The following is a 23575-nucleotide window of genomic DNA, read 5'->3' as shown; positions in this document are numbered from 1 at the left end:
GGCTGAGGTGTCAGTAAACCTCCGACTAGAAACAGTATGTTTCTAGAACCCATTGATCCTTGTCTCCATCGTGTTTAATGACATGTCTAATCTCCATTTGATTGAAGCCATTTCCGTTCCTAAAATGTATGAAGTAGGATGATCGTAATATTCCTCTCCTCTCTCTCAGCACTACCGACTGGCCTCTGAGCTCCCCCGACCACATGGAGGCGCTGTCTGTCAAAGTGCCCATCTCGTCTGTCTCCAGCCCTGTGAGTTCTGCGTCTGGGCTGGGCGGGGCCCTCATGACTGACCACGACCAATCCATGCTCTCCAGATCCGCAGGCGGGGCCATGGGATTTGGCTGTGGGGCTATGGACTTCAGAGTCGGGACTGACATCCCCTTCCCCCTGCTGATTGGTCAGGACAGTATGATGTCAGAGCTGGATAGCCAACCAGATGCAGAGGCCTCGACTTCAGACACTCCCCACTCCTTTGAGCTATGCCCCCCCCGCGGCCCCAGCGACTGCACCTCGTCCTCCTTTGACATTGTGTTCGAGGACTCGGGCTGCGACCGTGACGCCGACCCTGACCCTGAGGTCATGATCCCCTCAGAAGCCTCCGGATTTGCCAGTACCCCGCTCACTGAGAAGGCTAGCTCCTCCTCCTCCCACACCAGAAGAACCGACCCTTTCCCCGTACCCGTCCCACCCTCCTCCCCCTCCATCCCTCCCTCCTCCTCTCCTCCACGCCCCACCTCCCTCTCCCTCTGCCTGGCCCCAAGCCCCTCCCGGATCCCCCCAACTCTGCGGCCCCAACCCTCTCCTAAAGTCTACCTGTACATTCAGATGCAGCTGTGTCGTAAAGACACCTTGAAGGATTGGATGTCTCAGAGATGTCTGCCTGAACACAGGGAACATTCTCAGTGTCTGGGCATATTTCTGCAGATCTCTGAAGCCGTTCACTTCCTCCACAGCAAGGGCCTGATGCACAGAGACCTCAAGGTGAGGACTTCGACACAGATACATTCACACACAGGAATGAAGACGCATGCACAGACAGATGGACACCCACCCACACAATCCCCAGCCCTACCTTCACCAGTATCTAACAATTCTCTCTCTCCCCCTCCTCTCCTCTCTCATCCTTCTTTCTCCTCTCTCCCTCTCCTCTCTCCTCCTTCCCTCTCTCCTTTCTCCTCCTTCCCTCTCTCATTTCTCCTCCTTCCCTCTCTCCTCCTTCCCTTTCTCCTCTCTCCCTCTTCTCTCTCCTCCTTCCCTCTCTCCTCTCTCCTCCTTACCTCTCCTCTCTCCTCCTTCCCTCCTCCTTCCCTTTCTCCTCTCTCCCTCTCCTCCTTCTCCCTTTCTTCTCTCCTCTGTCCTCCTCTCTCCTCTCTCCTCCTTCCCTTTCTCCTCTCTCCCTCTCCTCCTTCCCTCTCTCCTCTCTCCTCCTTCCCTCTCTCCTCTCTCCCTCTCCTCCTTCTCCCTCTCCTCTCTTCTCTCCTCCTCTCTCCTCCTTCTCCCTCTCCTCTTTTCTCTCCTCTCTCCTCTCTCATCCTTCCCTTTCTCCTCTCTCCCTCCTCCTTCCCTCTCTCCTCCTTCCCTCTCTCCTCTCTCCCTCTCCTCCTTCTCCCTCTCCTCTCTTCTCTCCTCCTCTCTCCTCCTTCTCCCTCTCCTCTTTTCTCCCCTCTCTCCTCTCTCATCCTTCCCTCTCTCCTCTCTCCCCCTCCTCTTCTCCTTCTCTCTCCCCCTCCTCGCTCCTCCAGCCCTCCAATATCTTCTTCACAGTAGATGATGTGGTGAAGGTTGGAGACTTTGGTCTGGTGACAGCCATGGACCAGGAAGAGGATGAGGATGATTCAGGACCCCTAACTCCCATGCCCAGCTACGCCCGTCACACTGGACAAGTCGGCACCAAACTATACATGAGCCCAGAGCAGGTAAGACCGAACAGACACTACATGACCAACAGTATGTGGACACGTGCTCGTCGAGCATCTCATTCCAAAATCATGGGCATTAATATGGAGTTGGTCCCCCTTTGCCGCTATAACAGCCTCCACTCTTCTGGGAAGGCTTTCCACTAGATGTTGGAACATTGTTGCTATAACAGCCTCCACTCTTCTGGGAAGGCTTTCCACTAGATGTTGGAACATTGTTGCTATAACAGCCTCCACTCTTCTGGGAAGGCTTTCCACTAGATGTTGGAACATTGCTGCTATAACAGCCTCCACTCTTCTGGGAAGGCTTTCCACTAGATGTTGGAACATTGTTGCTATAACAGCCTCCACTCTTCTGGGAAGGCTTTCCACTAGATGTTGGAACATTGCTGCTATAACAGCCTCCACTCTTCTGGGAAGGCTTTCCACTAGATGTTGGAACATTGCTGCTATAACAGCCTCCACTCTTCTGGGAAGGCTTTCCACTAGATGTTGGAACATTGCTGCTATAACAGCCTCCACTCTTCTGGGAAGGCTTTCCACTAGATGTTGGAACATTGCTGCTATAACAGCCTCCACTCTTCTGGGAAGGCTTTCCACTAGATGTTGGAACATTGCTGCTATAACAGCCTCCACTCTTCTGGGAAGGCTTTCCACTAGATGTTGGAACATTGCTGCTATAACAGCCTCCACTCTTCTGGGAAGGCTTTCCACTAGATGTTGGAACATTGCTACAGGAACTTGCTTCCATTCAGCCACAAGAGCATTAGTGAGGTCGGGCACTGATGTTGGGTGATTAGGTTTGGCTCGCAGTCTGCGTTACAATTCATCCCAAAGGTGTTCGATGGGGTTGAGGTCAGAGCTCTGTTCAGGCCAGTCTTGTTCTTCCACACTGATCTCAACAAACATTTCTGTATGGACCTCACTTTGTGAATGGGGTCATTGTCATGCTGAAACAGGAAAGGGCCTTCTCCAAACTGTTGCCACAATGTTGGAAGCACAGAATATTCTAGAATGTCATTGTGTGCTGTCGTGTTATGATTTCCCTTCACAGGAACTAAGGGGCCCGAACCATGAAAAACATCCCCAGACCATTATTCCTCCTCCACCAAACTTTACAGTTGGCATTATGTATTGGGACAGGTAGCATTCTCCTGGCAGCCACCAAACCCAGATTTGTCCATCGGACTGCCAGATGGTGAAGCGTGATTCATCACTCCATAGAACGCTTTTCTACTGCTCCAGAGGCCAATGCTCTGCCATGGAAACCCATTTCATGAAGCTTGAAATTGAGCTCAGGTGCATCCTGTTTCCATTGATCATCCTTGCGATGTTTCTACAAATTGATTGGAGTCCACCTGTGGTAAATTCAATTGATTGGACATGATTTGGAAAGGCACACGCCTATCTAAACTCAGCAAAAAAAGAAACGTCCTCTCACTGTCAACTGCGTTTATTTTCAGTAAACTTAAATGTGTATGAACATAATATTCAACTACTGAGACTTAAACTGAACAGGTTCCACAGACATGTGACTAACAGAAAGGGAATAATGTGTCCCTGAACAAAGTGGGGGGGTCAAAATCAAAAGCAGCCGTCAGTATCTGGTGTGGCCACCAGCTGCATTAAGTACTGCAATGCATCTCCTCCTCATGGACTGCACCAGATTTGCCAGTTATTGCTGTGAAATGTTACCCCACTCTTCCACCAAGGCACCTGCAAGTTCCCGGACATTTCCGGTGGGAATGGCCCTAGCCCTCACCCTCCTATCCAACAGGTCCCAGACGTGCTCAATGTGATTGAGATCTGGGCTCTTCGCTGGCCTTGGCAGAACACTGACATTCCTGTCTTGCAGAAAATCATGCACAGAACGAGCAGTATGGCTGGTGTCATTGTCATGCTGGAGAGTCATGTCAGGATGAGTCTGCAGGAAGGTTACCACATGAGGGTCGAGGATGTCTTCCCTGTCACGCACAGTGTTGAGACTGCCTGCAATGACAACAAGCTCAGTCCGATGATGCTGTGACACACCGCCCCAGACCATGACGGACCCTCCACCTTCAAATCGATCCCGCTCCAGAGTACAGGCCTCAGTGTAAAGCTCATTCCATCGATGATAAACGCGAATCCGACCATCATCCCTGGTGAGACAAAACCACGACTCATCAGTGAAGAGCACTTTTTGCCAGTCCTGTCTGTGTCCAGCTACGGTGGGTTTGTGCCCATAGGCGACGTTGTTGCCGGTGATGTCTGGTGAGGACCTGCCTCACAACAGGCCTACAAGCCCTGAGTCCAGCCTCTCTCAGCCTATTGCGGACAGTCTGAGCACTGATGGACGGATTGTGCATTCCTGGTGTAACTCGGGCAGTTGTTGTTGCCATCCTGCACCTGTTCCACAGGTGTGATGTTCGGATGTACCGATCTTGTGCAGGTGTTGTTACATGTGGTCTTCACTCGAGGACGATCTGCTGTCCGTCCTGTCTCCCTGTAGCGCTGTCTTAGGCGTCTCGCAGTACACATCTGCAGTCCTCATGCCTCCTTGCAGCATGCCTAAGGCATGTTCACGCAGATGAGCATGGATCCTGGACATCTTTCTTTTGGTGTTTTTCAGAGTCAGTAGAAAGGCCTCTTTAGAGTCCTAAGTTTTCATAACTGTGACCTTAATTGCCTACCGTCTGTAAGTTGTTAGTGTCTTAACGACCGTTCCACAGGTGCATGTTCATTCATTGTTTATGGTTCATTGAACAAGCATGGGAAACAGTGTTTAAACACTTTACAATGAAGATCTGTGAAGTTATTTTGATTTTTACGAATTCACTTTGAAAGACAGGGTCCTGAAAAAGGGACATTTATTAGTTTATATATGGTCCCACTGTTGTCAGAGCAAAAACCAAGCCATGAAATCAAAGGAATTCTCCGTAGAGCTCCGAGACAGGATTGTGTCGAGGAACAGCTCTGGGGAAGGGTACCAAAAAATGTTTGTAGCATTGAAGGTCCCCAAGAACACAGTGGCCTCCATCATTCTTAAATGGAAGAAGTATGGAACCACCAAGACTCTTCCTAGAGCTGGCTGCCCGGCCAAACTGAACAATCAGGGGAGAAGGGCCTTGGTCAGTGAGGTGACCAAGAACCTGATAGTCATTCTGACAGAGCTCCAGAGTTCCTCTGTGGAGATGGGAGAACCTTCCAGAAGAATAACCATCTCTTCAGCACTCCACCAATCAGGCCTTTATGGTAGAGAGGCCAGACGGAAGCTGCTCCTCAGTAAAAGGCACATGACAGCCCGCTTGGAGTTTGCCAAAAGGCACCTAAAGGACTCTTAGACCATGAGAAACAAGATTCTCTGGTCTGATGAAACCAAGATTGAACTCTTTGGCCTGAATGCCAAGTGTCATGTCTGAAGGAAACCTGGCACCATCCCTATGGTGAATCATGGTGGTGCCAGCGTCATGCTGTGGGGATGTTTTTTAACGGCAGGGACTGAGAGACGAGTCATTATCGAGGGAAAGACGAATGGAGCAAAGTACAGAGTCAATGTGGAGGCTATATACAGGGGGTACCAGTACAGAGTCAATGTGGAGGCTATATACAGGGGGTACCAGTACAGAGTCAATGTGGAGGCTATATACAGGGGGTACCGGTACAGAGTCAATGTGGAGGCTATATACAGGGGGTACCGGTACAGAGTCAATGTGGAGGCTATATACAGGGGGGACCGGCACAGAGTCAATGTGGAGGCTATATACAGGTGGTACCAGTACAGAGTCAATGTGGAGGCTATATACAGGGGGTACCGGTACAGAGTCAATGTGGAGGCTATATACAGGGGGTACCGGCACAGAGTCAATGTGGAGGCTATATACAGGGGGTACCGGTACAGAGTCAATGTGGAGGCTATATACAGGGGGTACCGGTACAGAGTCAATGTGGAGGCTAAATACAGGGGGTACTAGTACAGAGTCAATGTGGAGGCTATATACAGGGGGTACCGGTACAGAGTCAATGTGGAGGCTATATACAGGGGGTACCAGTACAGAGTCAATGTGGAGGCTATATACAGGGGGTACCAGTACAGAGTCAATGTGGAGGCTATATACAGGGGGTACCGGTACAGAGTCAATGTGGAGGCTATATACAGGGGGTACCGGTACAGAGTCAATGTGGAGGCTATATACAGGGGGTACCGGTACAGAGTCAATGTGGAGGCTATATACAGGGGGTACCGGTACAGAGTCAATGTGGACTCTATATACAGGGGGTACCGGTACAGAGTCAATGTGGAGGCTATATACAGGGGGTACCGGTACAGAGTCAATGTGGAGGCTATATACAGGGGGTACTGGTACAGAGTCAATGTGGAGGCTATATACAGGGGGTACCAGTACAGAGTCAAGGTGGAGGCTATATACAGGGGGGTACCGGTACAGAGTCAATGTGGAGGCTATATACAGGGGGTACCGGTACAGAGTCAATGTGGAGGCTATATACAGGGGGTACCGGTACAGAGTCAATGTGGAGGCTATATACAGGGTGTTACGGTACAGAGTCAATGTGGAGGCTATATACAGGGGGTACCAGTACAGAGTCAATGTGGAGGTTATATACAGGGTGTTATGGTACAGAGTCAATGTGTGTCGAGGTAATTGAGGCAATATGTACATATAGGTAGAGTTATTAAAGTGAATATGCATAGATAACAACAGAGTAGCAACAGCGTGGGGGGGGGGGGGGGGGGGGGGGGCAATGAAAATAGTCTGGATAGCTGTTTGATTAGATGTTCAGGAGTCTTATGGCTTGGGGGTAGAAGCTGTTTAGAAGCCTCTTGGACCTAGACTTGGCACTCCTAGCTAAAAATGCCAACATCGGCATCACCCTGTCCTGGTTAATCTTGGTTCACCCTGTCCTGGTTCACCCTGTCCTGGTTAATCTTGGTTCACCCTGTCCTGGTTCACCCTGTCCTAGTTAATCCTGGTTCACCCTGTCCTGGTTCATCCTGGTTCACCCTGTCCTGGTTCATCCTGTCTTGGTTCACCCTGGTTCATCCTGTCCTGGTTTAACCTGTCCTGGTTCACCCTGGTTCATCCTGTTCTGGTTCACCCTGGTTCATCCTGTCCTGGTTTACCCTGTCCTGGTTCATCTTGGTTCACCCTGCCCTGGTTCACCCTGTCCTGGTTCATCCTGGTTCACCCTGGTTCATCCTGTCCTGGTTCATCCTGGTTAATCCTGGTTCACCCTGTCCTGGTTCATCCTGGTTCACCCTGTCCTGGTTCATCCTGGTTCACCCTGTCCTGGCTCACCCTGTCTTGGTTCACCCTGTCTTGGTTCACCCTGTCTTGGTTCACCCTGTCTTGGTTCACCCTGTCCTGGCTCACCCTGTCCTGGTTCATCCTGGTTCGTCCTGTCCCTGTTCATCCTGGTTCACCCTGTCCTGGTTCACCCTGTCCTGGTTCACCCTGTCCTGGTTCACCCTGTCCTGGTTCATCCTGTCCTGGTTCATCATGTCTTGGTTCATCCTGGTTCACCCTGGTCTGGTTAAACTTGGTTCACCCTGTCCTGGTTCATCCTGTCCTGGTTCATCCTTGTTTATCCTGTCCCTGTTCATCCTGGATCACCCTGTCCTGGATCACCCTGTCCTGGTTCACCCTGTCCTAGTTCATCCTGTCCTGGTTCATCCTGTCCTGGTTCATCCTGTCCTGGTTCATCCTGGTTCACCCGGGTCTGGTTAAACTTCGTTCACCCTGTCCTGGTTCATCATGTCCTGGTTCACCCTGGTCTGATTAAACTTGGTTCACCCTGTCCTGGTTCATCCTGTCCTGGTTCATCCTGGTTCACCCTGGTCTGGTTAAACTTGGTTCACCCTGTCCTTGTTCATCCTGGTTCATCATGTCCTGGCTCATCCTGGTTCACCCTGTTCTGGTTCATCCTGTCCTGGTTCATCCTGTCCTGGTTCATCCTGTCCTGGTTCACCCTGTCCTGGTTCATCCTGTCCTGGTTCACCCTGTCCTGGTTCATCCTGGTTCACCCTGTCCTGGCTCACCCTGTCCTGGTTCATCCTGGTTCATCCTGTCCCTGTTCATCCTGGTTCACCCTGTCCTGGTTCACCCTGTCCTGGTTCATCCTGGTTCACCCTGTCCTGGTTCATCCTGTCCTGGTTCATCCTGGTTCACCCTGTCCTGGTTCCCCCTGTCCTGGTTCATGTAATAGATATTTTAGACTGGTAAATTGTCTGTCTGGTAACTCCTCCTGTTAGACTCGTAGAGCAGTATAATAGAGATGTAACCAAGATGTCTATCCGTGTCTTAACCTTTACTCTCACAAAGTGGATATCTACTCTCTTGTTACCCTGAACTCTGTAGTCTTCTAGATTAGAGATGTTTATCTATCTAACTGTAACCATAACCTTGCTCTCTCTCCTCTCCAGTTGTCTGGTGACTTGTACTCTCACAAAGTGGATATCTACTCTCTGGGTCTGATCCTGTTTGAGCTGCTCTGTCCCTTCAGGACACAGATGGAGAGAGTCAGGGTGAGTACCATACAATGGTGAATAGTACGAAATAAAAACTCACCGGGGTGTGTAGTACTATATAAAAACTCACCGGGGTGTGTAGTACTAAATAAAAACTCACCGGGGTGTGTAGTACTATATAAAAACTCACCGGGGTGTGTAGTACTAAATAAAAACTCACCGGGGTGTGTAGTACTATATAAAAACTCACCAGGGTGTGTAGTACTATATAAAAACTCACCGGGGTGTGTAGTACTATATAAAAACTCACCGGGGTGTGTAGTACTATATAAAAACTCACCGGGGTGTGTAGTACTATATAAAAACTCACCGGGGTGTGTAGTACTATATAAAAACTCACTGGGGTGTGTAGTACTATATAAAAACTCACCGGGGTGTGTAGTACTATATAAAAACTCACCGGGGTGTGTAGTACTATATAAAAACTCACCAGGGTGAATAGTACTAGTACTAGTACAGTATTGTCCATGATACCATGTTTATCTCCAGACTCTGACTGAAGTCCGAGGGCTGCAGTTTCCTGCTGTCTTCTCCAAGAACAACGTCCAGGAGGTAAGTAGTGTATATCTGCTGTCTGTCTGGCGCCTCCTACTGTCTCTGCTGGCTCTCTGGCGCCTCCTACTGTCTCTGCTGGCTCTCTGGCGCCTCCTACTGTCTCTGCTGGCTCTCTGGCGCCTCCTACTGTCTCTGCTGTCTCTCTGGCGCCTCCTACTGCCTCTGCTGTCTGTCTGGCACCTCCTGCTGTCTGTCTGGCGCCTCCTACTGTCTCTGCTGTCTGTCTGGCGCCTCCTACTGTCTCTGCTGGCTCTCTGGCGCCTCCTACGGTCTCTGCTGTCTGACGCCTCCTACTGTCTCTGCTGGCTCTCTGGCGCCTCCTACTGTCTCTGCTGTCTCTCTGGCGCCTCCTACTGCCTCTGCTGTCTATCTGGCACCTCCTGCTGTCTGTCTGGCGCCTCCTACTGTCTCTGCTGGCTCTCTGGCACCTCCTACTGTCTCTGCTGGCTCTCTGGCGCCTCCTAATGTCTCTCTGGCGCCCCCTGCTGTCTCTGCTGGCTCTCTGGCACCGCCTACTGTCTCTGCTGGCTCTCTGGCGCCTCCTACTGTCTCTGCTGGCTCTCTGGCACCTCCTACTGTCTCTGCTGGCTCTCTGGCGCCTCCTAATGTCTCTCTGGCGCCCCCTGCTGTCTCTGCTGGCTCTCTGGCACCTCCTACTGTCTCTGCTGGCTCTCTGGCGCCTCCTACTGTCTCTGCTGGCTCTCTGGCGCCTCCTACTGTCTCTGCTGTCTCTCTGGCGCCTCCTACTGTCTCTGCTGTCTGTCTGGCGCCTCCTACTGTCTCTGCTCTCTGTCTGACGCCTCCTACCGTCTCTGCTGGCTCCCTGGCGCCTCCTACTGTCTCTGCTGGCTCTCTGGCGCCTCCTACTGTCTCTGCTGTCTGTCTGGCGCCTCCTACTGTCTCTGCTGGCTCTCTGGCGCCTCCTACTGTCTCTGCTGGCTCTCTGGCGCCTCCTACTGTCTCTGCTGGCTCTCTGGCGCCTCCTACTGTCTCTGCTGGCTCTCTGGCGCCTCCTACTGTCTCTGCTGTCTGTCTGGTGCCTCCTACTGTCTCTGCTGGCTCTCTGGCGCCTCCTACTGTCTCTGCTGGCTCTCTGGCGCCTCCTACTGTCTCTGCTGGCTCTCTGGCGCCTCCTACTGTCTCTGCTGGCTCTCTGGCAGCTCCTACTGTCTCTGCTGGCTCTCGTGTGCCTCCTACTGTCTCTGCTGGCTCTCTGGCACCTCCTACTGTCTCTGCTGGCTCTCTGGTGCCTCCTACTGTCTCTGCTGGCTCTCTGGCGCCTCCTACTGTCTCTGCTGGCTCTCTGGCGCCTCCTACTGTCTCTGCTGGCTCTCTGGCGCCTCCTACTGTCTCTGCTGTCTGTCTGCTTCTATCTCCTGGTCCAAATGGAGAATTAAATAACAGGCGAAAACACTGTTACAAAGCTTGATACAATAATATCATAGATGGAATAAAATACAATCATGGCCTGAAATGTACTACTCTTAGGAAATGAATCAGTATTGTATCTGATCAGTTGGGTATGTTTTGATATTGATCAGATCGTAGTGATCAGATCGTAGTGATCAGATCGTAGTGATCAGATGGTAGTGTGTGGTGTCGTGTACCCTGATGTGTCTCTCCTGTGTACTCTAGCTGGGCATGGTCCGTAGTATGTTGTCCCTTAACCCGGCGGAGCGTCCTGAGGCTGCTGACATCACGGAGGAGCCTCTGTTTCAGGAACTGGAAGTCCCGTGTCGCCTGGCGGTCCGACAACGATCCCGGACATACAGCGCCTCGTCAGCCGGATGGCCTGCACGCACCTCTATAACCTCTTCCTGAACACACACACACACACACACACACACACACGAACGCAACACACACACGCAACGCACACACACACACACACGCACACAACACACACGCAACACACACGCTACACACACACAACACACACGCTACACACACACAACACACACGCAACACGCACACACACACACACGATACACACACACATGCCAGTCACCCCTGTTCCCACATTCTCAGTCTAATGCCAGACAGAACCTCCTCCCTCTTACACAGCACCAAAGAGACCCTGTTGGACATCTCTCTCACATTGTTCCCATCAGTAACCCTACTACAGTAACCGTACTCTCCCACAGTGTTTGTTCATTCAATCTCTCCCTCCTGCTGAGCCCTGCTGAACCCTGTACCTTATCAACCATATCTAGATGACACCTTGTTCTAACATGAACTGTCCTTAACAACTGGTAACTAGTACTGACAACTAGTACTGAACTAGTGCTGAGAACTGGAGGCTGAGACAGACATGCCTGACTTGGGAGAAAAACATTTTTCCTGCTAGTTCTGTTTAAGATGATTTAAATGTATTGCTTTAGGCCTTAGGAGGTTTGTTGGGTGTTAACTGCCTTGGTGTTTGTGCATCTGATATCTGACCTGCCTTGGACCAGGAGACCTGCTCTGCCCTCCACTGGAATGAATTAATGAATGGTGCTGGGGAATGTTTCTACAGCATGATGGGGATCACAGGGCTAAGAATTCCTCAAGCTTTCTTTTTTGTTTGTTTGTTGTAAATGCAGAAAGTCAACTCCGTTTAAGTTGCTAGCCAGAGCAGGACAACGATTTTCCAAAATGTTCTCCCTGCCAATGTTGTAAATAAGTAAACAAAACAATTCAAATGATTGTATGTTGTGAAAAGATGCGGTGTGGTCACACCTGTGTATATATACTGACTGAGACTGTAATACGGTTCCATCGCTTTGTAAATGGCACTGACAGAGTGAAGCATTATGATATCCGATGAAGGGAGAGAGAGGATAGCTGCACTTGGATCGCTAGCTGAATGTGATCTGGTCTCCCGGAGGATACTGTGTCATAGACATGGTTCTTTCTATCTAAGAAATAGAAGTGAGAGTGGTTGTATTTCTAAGTTGACTGTCACCTATAGGGGCCAGATTCAGTCCGATCACGTTTGGGTCCTCTCTGCACGTTTTAAAGGCAATATTCCCATGTTTGCGTAGACCACATTCACGGAAAACGCTCCGTATGTTTGGTTTTCCCACCTTATATTTAACGGCCAGTTGAGAACAGGTTCTCATCTACATGTCATCTCATGTTGGCTTGATTAGAACTTGCCTTTAAATGTCAATTGCTCTATAAGGTGGCTCTTCCTCGGTCTGTGTTTCATTTAGGCCCTGAACAAGAATGAACTGATTCTAAGTTGAGGAGGACCTCCCAATAACATGTTGGACCTTTCATTATGTGATAAACACCATGTTTTCTCCTCTGGACAGGAGAGCAGTGCTTTAGAAAAGTCTTATCAAGTCCTTGTTACTCTTATCACTGATAATTGTAATGTACTATAATTATTGTTTTATCAATTGTACTTTTTCTAATGATTTTTGAAAGGCTTTTTTCATATAATCCTGCAATCTTTTTTGATTACTGTAAAGTTTTTGATTACTGTAAAGTTTTTGACTGGATAAGCTGATAAATTTACAGCAGATATCTGGTTCTGTTGAGTAGAGATGAGAGAAGAGAGTCTGCTGAGGTAGAGCTGGTTCTGTTGAGTAGAGATGAGAGAGGAGAGTCTGCTGAGGTAGAGCTGGTTCTGTTGAGCAGAGATGAGAGAGGAGAGTCTGCTGAGGTAGAGCTGGTTCTGTTGAGTAGAGATGACAGAGTCTTCTGTTGAGTAGAGAGGAGAGTCTGCTGAGGTTTGGTCAAAATAAAATCACTTATTTTTGATTTTTTTTTATAACCCAAACTGGGTTGAACCAAATGGAACCAATAAGGCTGAAACAACAGGGAGGGACCTCGCTGAATTTGTCCAATAAAAAAACCTCTGGTTTTCCATTGCAAAATGTTTTGCTACGGTGTGCACTAATGAATACACCCCTGGTTTAAATGTTCAGACTAGATCTTACAGTTTATAATCTTTTTCCTTTGACCTACTGTATCCGAGTCCCAGCAAAGAGGGTTGTTTTATTTGTATTCATGTTTTATGGACTATATGAAGGATTTACCGTTCTCTGACTTTGCCTTCAAACTCTGAGAACATCTGCAGCAAGTACCTAAATTGTATTTCTGTCTGTCTGCAATCAAGAGTATCTAAGACCTTTAGATAATACTGTCATCTCTGCTTTTAGTTCTAGAAGTAGTGTTATAAATGACAACTATAGTTGAATTAGTTTATAAGATAGTTATCTAACGGATATTACGTTTTTCTGTCTCCTCCTCCCTTCTTCTCTCCTCCCTTCTTCTCTCCTCCCTTCTTCTCTCCTCCCTCCTTCTCTCCTCCCTCCTTCTCTCCTCCCTCCTTCTCTCCTCTCTTCTTCTCTCCTCTCTTCTTCTCTCCTCTCTTCTTCTCTCCTCTCTTCTTCTCTCCTCTCTTCTTCTCTCCTCTCTCCTTCTCTCCTCTCTTCTTCTCTCCTCTCTTCTTCTCTCCTCTCTTCTTCTCTCCTCTCTCCTTCTCTCCTCTCTTCTTCTCCTCTTTTCTTCTCTCCTCTCTTCTTCTCTCCTCTCTCCTTCTCTCCTCTCTCCTTCTCTCCTCTCTCTTTCTCTCCTCTCTTTCTCTCCTCTCTTCTTCTCTCCTCTCTTCTTCTCTCCTCTCTTCTTCTCTCCTCTCTTCTTCTCTCCTCTCTCCTTCTCTCCTCTCTTCTTCTCTCCTCTCTTCTTCTCTCCTCTCTTCTTCTCTCCTCTCTCTTTCTCTCCTCTCTCCTTCTCTCCTCTCTCCTTCTCTCCTCTCTCTTTCTCTCCTCTCTCTTTCTCTCCTCTCTTCTTCTCTCCTCTCTTCTTCTCTCCTCTCTTCTTCTCTCCTCTCTTCTTCTCTCCTCTCTTCTTCTCTCCTCTCTTCTTCTCTCCTCTCTTCTTCTCTCCTCTCTTCTTCTCTCCTCTCTCCTTCTCTCCTCTCTTCTTCTCTCCTCTCTTCTTCTCTCCTCTCTTCTTCTCTCCTCTCCTCTCTTCTTCTCTTCTCTCTTCTTTCCCTGGATGTCTGGTTCTGCACCTCTGACCTCTCCCTTGACCCCTAACCTTTGACCTGTAGTTAAATCTATCTGTTCATATGATCTGGTAATGATGTAAATATGTTTATTTTGTTTTATTTATGTTTAATGCCGAAATCAATCAGTTTTGGGTTGGTGGTACATATATATATATAAATATATGATGAATGCACTTCGTCCCATGAAGTGCATTGAAATATGGTGACTTCTTCCAAGTCTTACATTTAATAAACACTTCTATTACATTTGTAAAGTTTAGTGTGCTTTGGTGTGTTTTTGTGTGTGTGTGTGTGTGTGTGTGTGTGTGTGTTCCTGTGTGTGTGTGTGTGTTGGTCACTGTTTCAGACACCCTGAGCCGGCGGCCAGGCATCGGTCTCACGCTGTGGGTACTTGCTACCATCTCACAGGTGAAGACCTGGAAGGCCAGACGTAACCTTCGTGGACATCTGTTGAGACCCTGGCCTCAGAACAGAGGACCTACCAGCTGTCATGAACAACAGAGCGCTATGGACTGTTGTCCAGCGCATTGTGGCACCATAAGCAAGTGGTCCAGCCCCAAACCTTCTCATGGTCCAGCCCAGAACCTTCTCATGGTCCAGCCCTGAACCTTCTCATGGTCCAGCCCTGAACCTTCTCATGGTCCAGCCCTGAACCTTCTCATGGTCCAGCCCAGAACCTTCTCATGGTCCAGCCCCAAACCTTCTCATGGTCCAGCCCCGAACCTTCTCATGGTCCAGCCCCGAACCTTCTCATGGTCCAGCCCCGAACCTTCTCATGGTCCAGCCCCGAACCTTCTCATGGTCCAGCCCTGAACCTTCTCATGGTCCAGCCCTGAACCTTCTTATGGTCCAGCCCTGAACCTTCTCATGGTCCAGCCCAGAACCTTCTCATGGTCCAGCCCCAAACCTTTTGATGTGTGTTGTTTCAGTCTGATATGAGTTTCCATAACATCATTTGCTATGCAGTATTTAAAATAAAATACTGTATACTGCACCAGGCAGTAGTGGGGATGTCACTAGTTAACACAACCACAGTCATAATTGTGGCTAAACCCCTCTTCTTAAAATCAGATTTTAAACCTTAAACCTAACAACACTGCTAGCCTTATGCCTAACCTTGCAAAACCTACCTTTTTCAATTTTTACTTTGCGGCTGTGTTATCTAGTGGAAAGCCAGAACTAGGCACTGCAGGGAAGCCCCTGAACGGATGCGGCAGCTGCTGCGATTGGTCAATACTTCACAACGCAGTGGCCCATGTCCCTTGGCCCCTCCCCCCCAACCCTACAGGACGGTTCGATGTGGACGTCATCATTCAGCGAAACGCCCTGGTGGAAGCTACCTAGCTATTCTGCCTCAGTATAAGGGTTGGCTAATGCTAATAAGGTACCGTTAGCACTTAGCATCCTTAAGCTATTTGGTGTCAGTCAGTTATTTATCAGTATTATTTAGTGAATGGGCAAGCTAAGGATATTGATTTAAGTCATAAAGTGTTTATTTCGAGCGAGAGTGCATTTGATGAGTTTCGTTTCTGTAGCTGGCTTGGCTGGATAGCTGCTTCCGATAGCTACTGGCTGGCTAGCTAGCTGAGACCGAAGAGATTCGAGTTTTTCTGACTGAAACATGTCTTCTGACAGTGACACAGTGCCCCCCGGTGGACTGAAGCTGAACTGTGATATTCATATTAACCCTGTATTAAACTGGGCAATGTTGAAGAGGTGGAACTGACCAAATTAATCATAAAGGTCCTATAATCAATAACATTCGACAAGTAAACATTCTTGGGTCATGTGTGTTATAAACCATATAGACTATGTAACTATTTGTAAAAAAAAAAAAACATTTTAAAAACGGGCCATTATTAAATTGGTAAAATTTCATAGAGATTTTATTTGTTATTACTCTTTTTATTTACTTAGCTACTGACTTGTTCTATTGTTGCGTTGTCGACAGGTTAACCTGCAAGGAAGCATTTCAGTACACTGTGTATACGCCATGTATTTCATGTGTATATGACAAATAAATGGGAAGTGGGGAGGGCAGTCAGAAACACAAGGGAAAAGATAGCTTTGTGGTTAGATTTGTGAAACATATTGAAAATACATAGGCCCTTACATTATGTCTCCTCAAGTGTTATGTCATCTAAAAACCATCAGCTGCTATAGCTGACGAAAGGAATTATGGAAGTCTTTAAACCTCTTCCATTCTACAGGTACATTAAAAATATATATTTATATAGCTTAGGTGCTATTATTATTTTGTATTATTATTATTGTTTTCACCTTTATTTAACCAGGTAGACCAGATCACCTTTATTTAACCAGGTAGACCAGATCACCTTTATTTAACCAGGTAGGCCAGTTGAGAACACCTTTATTTAACCAGGTAGGCTAGTTGAGAACACCTTTATTTAACCAGGTAAGCTAGTTGAGAACAAGTTCTCATTTACAATTGCGACCTGTCCAAGATAAAGCAAAGCAGTTCGACACATTCAACAACACAGAGTTACACATGGAGTAAAACAAACATACAGTCAATAATACAGTATAAACAAGTCTATATACGATGTGAGCAAATGAGGTGAGATAAGGGAGGTAAAGGCAAAAAGGCCATGGTGGCAAAGTAAATACAATATAGCAAGTAAAACACTGGAATGGTAGATTTGCAGTGGAAGAATGTGCAAAGTAGAGATAGAAATAATGGGGTGCAAAGGAGCAAAATAAATAAATAAAATACAGTAGGGAAAGAGGTAGTTGTTTGGGCTAAAGTATAGGTGAGCTATGTACAGATGCAGTAATCTGTGAGCTGCCCTGACAGCTGGTGCTGAAAGCTATTTTCAAAGATTTTTGTAGTTCGTTCCAGTCATTGGCAGCAGAGAACTGGAAGGAGAGGCGGCCAAAGAAAGAATTGGTTTTGGGGGTGACTAGAGAGATATACCTGCTGGAGCGCATGCTACAGGTGGGTGATGCTATGGTGACCAGCGAGCTGAGATAAGGTGGGATTTTACCTAGCAGGGTCTTGTAGATGACATGGAGCCAGTGGGTTTGGCGACGAGTATGAAGCGAGGGCCAGCCAACGAGAGCGTACAGGTCGCAATGGTGGGTAGTATATGGGGCTTTGGTGACAAAACGGATTGCACTGTGATAGACTGCATCCAATTTGTTGAGTAGGGTTATGGAGGCTATTTTGTAAATGACATCGCCGAAGTCGAGGATTGGTAGGATGGTCAGTTTTACAAGGGTATGTTTGGCAGCATGAGTGAAGGGTGCTTTGTTGCGAAATAGGAAGCCAATTCTATATTTAACTTTGGATTGGAGATGTTTGATGTGGGTCTGGAAGGAGAGTTTACAGTCTAACCAGACACCCAGGTATTTGTAGTTGTCCACGTATTCTAAGTCAGAGCCGTCCAGAGTAGTAATGTTGGACAGGCGGGTAGGTGCAGGCAGCGATCGGTTGAAGAGCATGCATTTAGTTTTACTTGTATTTAAGAGCAATTGGAGGCCACGGAAGGAGAGTTGTATGGCATTGAAGCTCATCTGGAGGGTTGTTAACACAGTGTCCAAAAAAGGGCCAGAAGTATACAGAATGGTGTCGTCTGCGTAGAGGTGGATCAGAGACTCACCAGCAGCAAGAGCGACCTCATTGATGTATACAGAGAAGAGAGTCGGTCCAAGAATTGAACCCTGTGGCACCCCCATAGAGACTGCCAGAGGTCCGGACAACAGACCCTCCGATTTGACACACTGAACTCTATCAGAGAAGTAGTTGGTGAACCAGGCGAGGCAATCATTTGAGAAACCAAGGCTGTCGAGTCTGACGATGAGGATGTGGTGATTGACAGAGTCGAAAGCCTTGGCCAGATCAATGAATTCGGCTGCACAGTAATGTTTCTTATCGATGGCGGTTAAGATATCATTCAGGACCTTGAGTGTGGCTGAGGTGCACCCATGACCAGCTCTGAAACCAGATTGCATAGCAGAAAGGGTATGGTGAGATTCAAAATGGTCTCTGATCTGTTTGTTAACTTGGCTTTCAAAGATTTTAGAAAGGCAGGGTAGGATAGATATAGGTCTATAACAGTTTGGGTCTATAGTGTCTCCTCCTTTGAATAGGGGGATGACCACAACAGCTTTCCAATCTTTGGGGAACTCAGGCGATATGAAAGAGAGGTTGAACAGGCTAGTAATAGGGGTGGCAACAATTGCAGCAGATCATTTTAGAAAGAGAGGGTTCAGATTGTCTAGCCCGGCTGATTTGTAGGGGTCCAGATGTTGCAGCTCTATCAGAACTTTAGCTATCTGGATTTGGGTAAAGGAGAAGCAGGGGGGGCTTGGGCAAGTTACTGCGGGGGGTGCAGAGCTGTTGGGGTTGGGGTAGCCAGGTGGAAAGCATGGCCAGCCGTAGAAAAATGCTTACTTAAATGATCGATTATCGTAGGTTTATTGGTGGTGACCGTGTTTCCTAGCCTCAGTGCAGTGGGCAGCTGGGAGGAGGTGCTCTTATTCTACATGGACTTTTTGTCCCAGAACTTTTTTGAGTTATTACTACAGGATGCAAATTTCTGTTTGAAAAAGTTAGCCTTGGCATTCCCTAACTGCCTGTTGTATATTTGTTCCTAACTTTCTAAAACTTTTTGGAATTAGTGCTACAGCAAATTTCTGTTTGAAAAATGGGATTGTTTTGGTCATAACGTCAGTCTCATCCAAAACAAACTGAGCGTTCAACTGGGTCAAATGTATTTGAACTCTTTCTAGAGCTCCGCCTTCTCCGACCTGAACGGTCATCCAACTCTTTCTAGAGCTCCGCCTTCTCCGACCTGAACGGTCATCCAACTCTTTCTAGAGCTCCGCCTTCTCCGACCTGAACGGTCATCCAACTCTTTCTAGAGCTCCGCCTTCTCCGACCTGAACGGTCATCCAACTCTTTCTAGAGCTCCGCCTTCTCCGACCTGAACGGTCATCCAACTCTTTCTAGAGCTCCGCCTTCTCCGACCTGAACGGTCATCCAACTCTTTCTAGAGCTCCGCCTTCTCCGACCTGAACGGTCATCCAACTCTTTCTAGAGCTCCGCCTTCTCCGACCTGAACGGTCATCCAACTCTTTCTAGAGCTCCGCCTTCTCCGACCTGAACGGTCATCCAACTCTTTCTAGAGCTCCGCCTTCTCCGACCTGAACGGTCATCCAACTCTTTCTAGAGCTCCGCCTTCTCCGACCTGAACGGTCATCCAACTCTTTCTAGAGCTCCGCCTTCTCCGACCTGAACGGTCATCCAACTCTTTCTAGAGCTCCGCCTTCTCCGACCTGAACGGTCATCCAACTCTTTCTAGAGCTCCGCCTTCTCCGACCTGAACGGTCATCCAACTCTTTCTAGAGCTCCGCCTTCTCCGACCTGAACGGTCATCCAACTCTTTCTAGAGCTCCGCCTTCTCCGACCTGAACGGTCATCCAACTCTTTCTAGAGCTCCGCCTTCTCCGACCTGAACGGTCATCCAACTCTTTCTAGAGCTCCGCCTTCTCCGACCTGAACGGTCACTGACATCACTTCAACAGAAAACATGGTGGCCCCTTCACTTATGGTAAGATTATTATAAAAGTTTGTTTTAAACTGTAGAACATTTATGTTTGGTCTGTTTTTTCCGCAACGTGCATTTATATTGGCCGTATTGTTTTGGATTGATTATTGTTAGGTAAAGTTCTGAAATATAAAAGCTATGGCTGAGATCAAAATAATTGACTAGCTAGCTACTCTGACACTACAGTAGAAAGTGCTAGCTAATGCTAGCTAGCAAGAGCAGATGCTGTTGAAGATAGCTAATACCTATCATTGTAAAAACCTCATGTCCCTAAGCTTGCAGCCTCTTGGGTTTCAGTGTATGCAAACAAGAACATGAATTTGTTCATTGATCGGGAACAAAAAGGAACCCCTCAAGTATACTAACCAGCTGTGGATCATTCAAGCTTATTCCTGATGAAGAGTTTACTTTAAGAGTTCACGTGCTTGTTAAGTTGAAAAATGTCTCTAGCCACCACTGCGACCTGTACGCTCTCGTTGGCTGGTCCTCGCTACATATTCGTCGCCAAACCCACTGGCTCCAGGTCATCTATATATCTTTGCTAGGTAAAGCTCCATCTCATCTCAGGGCACTGGTCACCATAGCAACACCCACCCATAGCACGCGCTCCAGCAGGTATATTTCACTGGTCACCCCCAAAGCCAACACTTCCTTTGGCTGCCTTTCCTTCCAGTTCTCTGCTGCCAATGACTGATACGAATTTCAAAAATCACTGAAGTTGGAGACTTATCTTCCACTCTAACTTTAAACATCAGCTGTCAGAGCAGCTTACCAACCGCTGCAGCTGTAAACAGCCCATCTGTACACAGCCCATCTGTACACAGTCCATCTGTACACAGTCCATCTGTAAACAGCCCATCTGTACACAGCCCATCTGTACACAGCCCATATGTAAATAGCCCCTCCAACCAGCCACCTACCTCATCCCCATATTTGTTTTTGTTTTTCTGCTCTTTTGCACACCAGCATTTCTACTTGCACATCCTCATCTGCACATCTATCACTCCAGTGTTAATTGGTCATTGTTAATTGCTAAATTGTTTTGCCAATGTTGGCCTATTTATTGCCTTACTTCCTTACTCCATTTGCACACACTGTATACAGATTTTCCTACTGTATTATTGACTGTACGTTTGTTTATTCCATGTGTAACTCTGTTGTTTTTGTCGCACTGCTTTGCTTTATCTTGGCCAGGTCGCAGTTGTAAATGAGAACTTGTTCTCAACTGGCCTACCTGGTTAAATAAAGGTGAAATATTAGTAATAATAATAAAAACTCTAGCTACATATTCAAATTATTTGTCTGTTATACAGCTATTAACATCTATCATTGTACAATGAACTGATGAGATTTAATTATTAATCTAGGTCTTGAGGCCAGCTGTGAGGTTGAAGAGACACATGGTGGCAAAGCAGACAAGAGAGACAGTTCAGCCTTCCTGCTAACCAGCCAAGAGAGACAGTCCAGCCTCCCTGCTAACCAGCCAAGAGAGACAGTCCAGGCTTCCTGCTAGCCAGCCAAGAGAGACAGTCCAGGCTTCCTGCTAGCCAGCCAAGAGAGACAGTTCAGCCTTCCTGCTAACCAGCCAAGAGAGACAGTCCAGCCTCCCTGCTAACCAGCCAAGAGAGACAGTCCAGGCTTCCTGCTAGCCAGCCAAGAGAGACAGTCCAGGCTTCCTGCTAGCCAGCCAAGAGAGACAGTCCAGCCTCCCTGCTAACCAGCCAGGAGAGACAGTCCAGCCTCCCTGCTAACCAGCCAAGAGAGACAGTCCAGGCTTCCTGCTAGCCAGCCAAGAGAGACAGTCCAGCCTCCCTGCTAACCAGCCAAGAGAGACAGTCCAGCCTCCCTGCTAACCAGCCAAGAGAGACAGTCCAGGCTTCCTGCTAGCCAGCCAAGAGAGACAGTCCAGCCTCCCTGCTAACCAGCCAAGAGAGACAGTCCAGGCTTCCTGCTAGCCAGCCAAGAGAGACAGTCCAGGCTTCCTGCTAGCCAGCTAAGAGAGACAGTCCAGCCTCCCTGCTAACCAGCCAAGAGAGACAGTCCAGGCTTCCTGCTAGCCAGCCAAGAGAGACAGTCCAGGCTTCCTGCTAGCCAGCCAAGAGAGACAGTCCAGCCTCCCTGCTAACCAGCCAGGAGAGACAGTCCAGCCTCCCTGCTAACCAGCCAAGAGAGACAGTCCAGCCTCCCTGCTAGCCAGCCAAGAGAGACAGTCCAGCCTCCCTGCTAACCAGCCAAGAGAGACAGTCCAGCCTCCCTGCTAACCAGCCAAGAGAGACAGTCCAGGCTTCCTGCTAGCCAGCCAAGAGAGACAGTCCAGGCTTCCTGCTAGCCAGCCAAGAGAGACAGTCCAGCCTCCCTGCTAACCAGCCAAGAGAGACAGTCCAGCCTCCCTGCTAACCAGCCAAGAGAGACAGTCCATACTTCCACAAGCACAATCTCCCTGCTGACCAACGATGTGTTCAGTTGAGAGCTAATCCTCTTTCTTGCAACATTCACCGCATCTGCAAGAGGCAAGAGGCGTCACTACAGTCCCTGGTTCGAATCCAGGCTGCATCACATCCGGCCGTGATTGGGAGTCCAATAGGGCGGCGCACAATTGGCCCAGCATCGTCCAGGTTTGGCCGGGGTTGGCTGTCAATTTAAATAAGAATTTGTTCTTAACTGACTTCCCTAATTAAATAAATTAAAATTAAAATCTTATTGATTTAATGCAGAATAATTTAGAAGCGGGTGGCAGAGATTTGCCAAAAAGCCTTGCAGAAAAGACTGCCAGTGTGAAGACAGTTAAGGGTGAAATTAAACGACTTTGGTTGGCTGCCAAGCTGTCCACCCAATACAGAGACCTTTGACCCAGATAACCAGGAAATGGTCCACCCTTGAGGAAGCTCATCAAAAGACAATAACAGTACGACAGGGAGAATCTGTTCTCAGTATTTTAATGAAATGGAACCATGAAATAGATTATCCAGTTATCAGCACAGCAGCATGGAGATCAGGAGACCAGAAGCTTTGGGAATTCACAGCCATGAAATGCCCACCAATGAGGCCCCGTCAACAGTGCCAACCAGGCAGTCTACCAACCCTTTCACAGGCAGAGGGCAGACAACAACCCTCCTCTGTGGTTCTTGAGGAACTCTGAAGACACCAGCCAGACATCAAGAGATGCTCAACCAGATGATATCCTCAACCAGATGATATCCTCAACCAGATGATATCCTCAACCAGATGATGTCCTCAACCAGATGATGTCCTCACATCAGTCTTTCCACAACATTCTGATTTTTATACTGTAGCAAGTCAGTTAAGAAAAAAATCTTATTTACAATGACAGCCTACCAGGAAACAGTGGGTTAAACTGCCTTGTTCAGGGGCAGAACAACACATTTTTACCTTGTCAGCTCAGGGATTCGATCCAGCAACCTTTTGGTTACTGGACCAACACTCTAACCACTAGTCTACCTGCCTCCTCTACACTCTAACCACTAGGCTACCTGCCCCCTCTACACTCTAACCACTAGGCTACCTGTCACCTCTACACTCTAACCACTAGGCTACCTGCCACCTCTACACTCTAACCACTAGACTACCTGCCACCTCTACACTCTAACCACTAGGCTACCTGCCACCTCTACACTCTAACCACTAGGCTACCTGCCACCTCTACACTCTAACCACTAGGCTACCTGCCACCTCTACACTCTAACCACTAGGCTACCTGCCACCTCTACAATCTAACCACTAGGCTACCTGCCTCCCCTACACTCTAACCACTAGACTACCTGCCTCCTCTACACTCTAACCACTAGACTACCTGCCACCCCTACACTCTAACCACTAGGCTACCTGCCGCCTCTACACTCTAACCACTAGACTACCTGCCACCTCTACACTCTAACCACTAGGCTACCTGCCACCTCTACACTCTAACCACTAGGCTACCTGCCACCTTGACACTCTAACCACTAGGCTACCTGCCTCCCCTACACTCTAACCACTAGACTACC

General features: G+C 48.2%; 1 protein-coding gene across 3 annotated transcripts in view; it reads left to right on the top strand.

Annotated features, from left to right (window-relative positions):
* Positions 1–13346, top strand: part of eif2ak3 (eukaryotic translation initiation factor 2-alpha kinase 3) — an 81345-nt gene extending 67999 nt beyond the window's left edge. The window contains exons 13-18 of one of the 3 annotated variants that reach the window (XR_005039514.1): positions 170–983; positions 1745–1918; positions 8340–8441; positions 8934–8996; positions 10635–12600; positions 12716–13346. Coding sequence is in view for 1 of the 3 variants with exons in the window: in XM_036962473.1 (XP_036818368.1) it covers positions 170–983; positions 1745–1918; positions 8340–8441; positions 8934–8996; positions 10635–10820 (1339 nt within the window). In the remaining 2 variants the exon portion in view is untranslated. Of the gene's footprint in view, positions 1–169; positions 984–1744; positions 1919–8339; positions 8442–8933; positions 8997–10634 lie in introns of all 3 variants that reach the window. The other 2 variants (XR_005039513.1, XM_036962473.1) reach the window with 2 other exon arrangements.
* The last annotated feature ends 10229 nt before the right edge of the window (positions 13347–23575 follow it).

Source organism: Oncorhynchus mykiss, chromosome 25, assembly GCF_013265735.2.
Source record: "Oncorhynchus mykiss isolate Arlee chromosome 25, USDA_OmykA_1.1, whole genome shotgun sequence".
Taxonomy (NCBI): domain Eukaryota; kingdom Metazoa; phylum Chordata; class Actinopteri; order Salmoniformes; family Salmonidae; genus Oncorhynchus; species Oncorhynchus mykiss.
This window is presented reverse-complemented; position numbering and strand designations above follow the sequence as displayed.